The sequence below is a fragment of the Salvia splendens genome, chromosome 6, assembly GCF_004379255.2.
Source record: "Salvia splendens isolate huo1 chromosome 6, SspV2, whole genome shotgun sequence".
In the NCBI taxonomy this organism is placed as follows: Eukaryota; Viridiplantae; Streptophyta; class Magnoliopsida; order Lamiales; family Lamiaceae; genus Salvia; species Salvia splendens.
In genome coordinates, this window is record NC_056037.1 from 34,962,879 (window position 1) to 34,969,695 (window position 6,817).

The following is a 6,817-nucleotide window of genomic DNA, read 5'->3' on the forward strand; positions in this document are numbered from 1 at the left end:
GAGCGCAGCGGCGGCGGATGGCGTCCGTGCCAGCGGCGCGGACGGCGATGGCGACGGACGCCACCGCTGCGCATGCTCTTAGTACTTGTTTTTAAAAGTATTTGTCTTAAACAATAACAATTATATTGTTTAAAAAGTATTCCATCCCTCCACTAAAAATAGTCATATTAATGAACAATATAAATTTTAATACGTCAAATATTAAAATATAGAGTGTGAAAGAGAAAAAAGAACTAAAGTAGTAGTATTAGTTAAAAATGAGACTCTAAGTTATTAGTAATAATGATGCGGTGAGACCGTGAGGATAACAAGTGGTGGGCCAAAGTATAATTTGAAAATAAGTAAATGTATATATATATATATGGGTAATAAATTATGAAAAAAATTCAATAAATCGAAAGAGACATATTTTGATGGACAAATCAAAATGAAAGCAATAAGATTATTTTTCGTGGCGGGAAGAGTATGAAAGCAATAAGATTGTGAAAAGATTATTTTTGGTGGACGAACCAAAATAAAAGCAATAACACTGTGAAAAAAGATTATATTTGGTGGCTGGAAGAGTATGACTCTAGCATGAAATAATTCCGATGAACTATGGAATTAATAGTACTAGTATATAAACGACTTTATAGCTCTCAGAACAAAAAAATGATACAAAATGTAGCAAGATTAGTTCATAACCAATCAAGATGAATTCAATCCAATACACAATAGAGAATATAAAATATCCAAACAAAAAACACTAGAGCAAGAAAAATTAGGAAAATGAAGATAAAAATGTTTAGAAAATGAAGGCTAAGGCAGCAGAAGCTATAACAAAGAAGAAGCTGGTAGTTAGAGAAACAGAGGCAGAATTAGGACGTGGTGGTGGTGGAATACGTCCAGACTGTCCAGTTGGCGGTGGCGCTCCCCCTGGCCTTGGGGTTTCAGCGTCGGGCGTTGGCGCACATGCATCCGGCTGGGGAGTGGTGGGTGTGGCTGGGGGAGGGGTGGTCACGGGCGGAGTGGGACCACCGGTGGATGATGAGACTACTGTGATGTTTAGTTTCTGTCCCGCTTCGCAGTGTCTGCCTATGCTGCAGATGTAGTAGCGCTCTCCGGCCATGTCAAGGGTGATATTGGCCGGTCCGGTGGTGATGATGTTGCCAATGGCATTGTCGTCGCTGCAATCATCGTACGAGGCTTTGGGCACTTGGACTACGTCGTGCTCGTTAGTCATAAAGTTGAACACTGTTGGCAAGTAAAACACAATCAGTATATATCTCCTTAAAAAAGAACTGAAACAACTATATAAGTCTCGTGGACGTACCTAGGATATCACCAACCATGAATGTTTTGCCAGAAGCCCAATTGGAGTAAGAGACAGAAGCACTTGTGGGAATTCTCCATCCCATGTTGTCTCCAACTGTATGCACAGTTTGTGCTGCTGCAAAGTTAACAACAACTAGGCCAAAAAGAGCACAATATATCATGAAAATTGAGACTCTCTCCATTTTCAAAACTATATGATGAGATATGGTTATAGTGGTTTGCAAAATGTTTATTGAGAGAGGGGTATATATAGTGCAATATTTTGGAAATAATCATGAAGTTGCATAAGAGGGAATTGAATTGGCTCAACCCAATCAATGTCCACTCTGGCTTGTAGAATAAATCGGACGTCTACTTGTTAATATTTGAACTTTCCACCATTGGAATATATCAACTAATTTGTGCATTTATATTGAGCCCAGGACTAATTCCATTTAACTAATTTAGTTTGATAATATAAAATGAGTTATATTGTTATACTGTGGTAGAAATGTGAATCGGGCAAACTCTAATCAATGCGAGCTATTTTAAATGGTTCGATCTGATTCGACCCCATTGATATTTTTCCGGGTTTAGGGCATCAGCAGTGGGGCGTCCTAAGGCGCGCCCTATGGCGCGCCACGTCATCAGTTTTATCCTCCTTCCCCCCACCTGCAGTGGGGCGTCCTAAGGCGCGCCCAATGGCGCGCCACATCATCATTTTATTGTTTTGTTTAATTAATTTAAATGTTTTCAAATAACAAGTAACGAGTAAATAAAAAACGTCTAAATAACAGATGGCGACGCATTAATAAAAAAAAGTTACACCATTAAACTTACAAAAAAAAACAACTAAGTCGGTGCAATTCCCAACTTCCGACGCAGCTCATCGATTAACGCCCGGAGATATTCGGCTTCGTCGGGGTCGGTACACTTCTTGAGGGCCTTGTGTGTCTGCAATAACGTCCTCGCCATCGACGCTGTTGCCAACGACTCAAACGAGGTGGCCGTCTGGGTCGGGAGCGTTTCCGGGAAGGGAGATGGGTTTGCAGCGGTCGAGGATGAGGTCGCGGCCGCCTTCCCCTTGGCCTTCGCAGCCTTGACGCCGGGCGGACGCCGAGAGGACACCGGTGTGCCGGAACTCCCTTCATCCACGTACGTCCGGTTGAGGTCAACCGGGGTGATTGTCGTTGCCGCTGCTCGTGTAATCACCAGCTTCGGTGGTCTTCGTCCTCTTCGGCGCACCAGTGTGCAGAATTCCACATTGGAACTTCTGCTTGTCCCTCAAGAGCGCCCAGATGGCCTCGTGCTTGAAGTCGCCGTAGATCGACCGGTTCGACAACAGCGCTTTAGCGCGCACGTCGCTCAAGCTCTCGCCGCTCCCCTGTGCCCGCGTGAACTTCTCGAACTCCGCCGCGTACAAGTTCACTTGCTTCTTCACTTGATCCCAGTGCTTGCGGAGTTGCTCACATTTGCGTTTGTACGCGGTCGACGGCTTGGCCTCATTGTAGAGGCCGGCGATGCGCTCCCAGTACGCGCCCTGCCTCTGGTTGTTTGCGAAAATCGGGTCTTCCGATATATCTACCCAACATCGGGCCAAAATGAGGGTTTCGTCGTCGATGTAGTTCGTACGGCCGGGGGCGTACTCATCGCAATTTCCGGGAGGCGGCAACTTCTGCGCCCGCTGCCGGTTCCGCTTCTTTTTGGCTGGGGCGGAAGGGAGCGCTTTATCGGTTTGGAGACGGCTCCATGTCAGACAACCCGTACGATTCCGTACTGAAATCGGGATCGTACTGGGTGTCGGCGTCGAACGAACGATATTCGCCGGGTTCTGTACCCGGCCAACGCGCCTCTCCGCTAAACATAGGACTGTTGGGACTTGAATCCATTTCGTAGTAATTATGTAAATGTAATAAGTTTCGAAAGTGAAATCGTGAAATGAAATTAAATATGAACTCTATTTATAAAAAAACGAAACCGCGCGTCATCGTCCGCGTCGATCGTCCGCGTAGCCCACAGTGGGCCGGACGATGGCGCGGACGATGGCCTATCGTCCGCGGCCATCGTCCGCGTAGGCCGCAGTGAGGCGGACGATGGCGCGGACGATGGCGCGGACGATGGACATCGTCCGCGCTATACTCCGCGCCCTTAGTCTAAGGCGCGACAATCGTCCGCGGCCTATGTCACGCACCCGCAATGAAGCGGACGATGGCGGGCGCGGACGATGCGCGCCATCGGGCGTGCCATCGTCCGCCCCATTGCGGATAGGCTTAATGGGCTATGTAGCTTCAACTATTGTAACTCATGCTGTGTATGATCGAAATTCTTCATTTTGTTTTATTAATGGGAAATTTCTAGTTAATTAGTGACAAGACTTTGCACATAATATTGAAGTCGTATTCTGGAGACGGAGGAGCTTGTGGCGAACGTCCAAATGATTTGTAGGTCAAAAAGGGATCTTTTCTGTTCTCTCATTCCCATTCAGATTAACTATACGCGTTTCGCAATTTAAAACCCTTTATTATTAATTTGTGGACAGCGATCAATTGATTGTCACAAATTTGATGCCTTTTGAGCACATTTTATATATTTTTTCTACGGTCACCATTAATTATCTTATATTTGACCAGTGTGACCGCGAGAATTTTAAAAAATTATTTGACTTTGTGATAGAAAATGCTCGAAAAAAGTTAATGAAACATGGACCTCACTTTTTTATAATAGTTTTATAATAATTGTGACTAAAATGAGTTAGTGGGGTGTGAAGTCTATTTACTAAAAGTAGCTTAGGTGAAATGAGACATTTATTGAGCACCGTCCAAATAAGGAAATATAAAACATTTAATAGAAATCGAAGGAATTAATTTTCAGTTGATAGCAAATTAATAAAAGGAAAGGGAAAGTCCGAGTTTAACATCTAAATAGTCATGTACTGAAACATGGTATAAATATAAGGCCATCCACAACGCTGTCACTATACCGTCCCTTAAAACACTATTTGCGGGCCTCACTGTACTTTTTTACTCCATCCCTTAACAAAGGGACGAAACCTGCAACCCTCCATCCCTTAACCGTCCCTTAAATTACTATTCATTCAATTTCATTTTTTTATTTTTTTTCCACCAAATTCAATTAATAAAAAACGCACTTCATTAAAAATAAAATAACATTACAACATAAAATAAAAATACAACTTAAAATTCAAAAAAATAAAAAAAGACATAATTTAAAATACAATTTTACAGAAAAAAAACTACTCCGCCGGCGAATCATCCCCCGAAGGCGGTGGAGGTGCCCTGAGGCCACTTGGAGGCGGGATACCAAGTTGTGCCGCTATAAACAGGACTCCGTTAAGTCAGGCTTCGTATTGGACGAGCGTAAAGCAGGAAGTGTCCACCATTGTGGCGGTCATGTACATGGACATGAGGGAGTTCGAGGGTCCCCTCGAGCCCGAGCCCGCCTGGCTTGATTCGGCTCGGCCCTTACTCCCTCTAGCCGCCTTAGCCGCATTTCTCCCTTGCGGCCGACGGCGCCCACGGGAGGACCCCCCGGCATCGCCTGCCGGGGTCTCCTCCTCATGCGAGGTAAACTCTTGTGGCCCGATGCCCGAACTGCCCTCACCAGACGAGTATTGGCCACTCGCCGTGTGCTTCGTGCGCTTCGAGGTCGAGCCCGAGTTGGACCGCACACCGCCGGCCCTCCTTTCCTCGTCCCTGACGACCTCCCAAACATCGGCATATTTGAATTGTTTGCTGGTGTCTTCGTAGTAGACCCGCAAAGCCGACCTCAGAATGTCGGCTCCCGTTGCTCCGCTTTGGTACTGAGCCGCTTCATTCTTGTAGATGCTGCAGAATCGTTTGACCTCTCTGTCGACTAGATCAAAGTGAGCGCGGAGCATCTTATATGTGCGGCGGCGGGTCTTTTTCGGCTTAATCTCATGGTAGGCCTCAGTGACCTTTTCCCAGAAGCACTTCCGGGGTTGTTGATTCCCGACGATGGGATCGTACGAGACGCTGATCCAGGCGCTGTACACCGCCAGCGTTTCTTTGGAGCCGTACGGATGCCGGCCTAGATCCTCCTCCTCCGCCCTGGAGCCTCCCCCACCTCGACCTCATCCCCCGCCTCGGCCTTCTTCCGTAGTGGGTTGAACCGGATAATCCTCCCGTATCTGGGATAATCCCTGCGAATACCGCGGGGCCGAGGGACGGGCGTATACATCAACATCAAAATTGGGTGGTTGGTACCCCCGGCGTGCCCGAACCCTGGGTGCCCGACGTCGACAAACCGGAACCACCCAATGGGTTGTACATGCTCCCCTAGTCGCCGAACGCGTTGAGATCCCACGCGTCGGAGCCGCCACCGCAGGAGTTTCCGTCGCCGGACATTTTGTGATTAGATGTTGGATGAAAATTGGAGAGGAAATGGAGATGAATTTGGAAGAATAGATGTGTAGTTGTGTGTGAAATGAGGATGAATTAGGAGTATTTATAGAGTAAAAAAATGAAAAAAAAATAAAAAAATTTGAAAACGGCTCTTTTAAACGGTAACATTACTGTTTCACTTGTTTTTTATTTAATTCAATTTTTTTTAAAAAAAAATTAATTATTGCTTCAGCGTGACGACGCCCACTCGCGGGCCGGCGAGTGGGCGTCACGCATGACCTGGGAGCGCGCCACGTCGCCGCGGCGCGTGGCGAGCTGTCCCGCGTTACGTCCCGGGGGAACGGGTTTCGTGACGAGATGGTGACGGGCTGGGGACGAGGCGGGGCGCCGCAACGCGTCGCTCTACCGTCCCGTCCCTGCGTGACGGGTTCCGGGCCACCCTCGTGACGCGTTGCGGGTGGCCTAAGTAATCACCAAAGCAAAAGTAAATTGAGGCGTTGACATAGAGTTTTTAATCACAATTAATAAAGTAAGATAGCTATAGAAAGAAAATATAATTTGAGTATTATTAGTAAAGAATAAGACACATCTAATTACAAATAAAATATTTCAACATTTAGAATAGAATTATTATAAGATGGACCAAAACAAAAATATTGTCTACTTTCATGAGACAGTAAGAGTGTCCACAATGGTTAGGCGCAGTTATAGCCGCGCCTTGGGGCGGTCCATAGTGGCGGAGATGTCAACCCCTGGGGCGGACGAGGAGATGGGGGCGGTAGGCGGCGGATGACGGATAGGCGCAACGAGGGCGAGGACGCGGCGGGTCTCCTTTGCGCCGCACCTATAGCCGCGCCTCCCATAGTATCCGGCGATCGGCGCGCCGGCGGTCGAATTTTTATTTTTTTTGTAGAGGAAGAAGATAGAGAAGCAGAATGGAGCGAGAAGAAGGGGGAAGAAGAGGATGAATAGGAACGACGTTTAGTTTAGGTTTTCTTTTAATAGATTCTATGTATATTTAAATGAATATAAGTAGTAATACAACGAAAATTCGACTTTTTTTAATATTCGTTGTATAATTTTACTCTTTTGCAATACAACGAATATTCGGGTCCAATTACCTCATTTTCTAATTATTTACA

The 6,817-nt window shown here is 46.3% G+C and overlaps 1 protein-coding gene across 1 annotated transcript; it reads right to left on the reverse strand.

The window, feature by feature from the left end:
• Window positions 1-613: 613 nt before the first annotated feature.
• Window positions 614-1,587, reverse strand: LOC121807237 (stellacyanin-like). The gene is made up of 2 exons (XM_042207455.1): window positions 1,313-1,587; window positions 614-1,233 (listed from the first exon to the last, which is right to left on the reverse strand). Exons 1-2 carry the CDS (start codon window positions 1,494-1,496, stop codon window positions 785-787), a joined length of 633 nt encoding a protein of 210 aa, XP_042063389.1. The 5' UTR covers window positions 1,497-1,587; the 3' UTR covers window positions 614-784.
• Window positions 1,588-6,817: the final 5,230 nt, after the last annotated feature.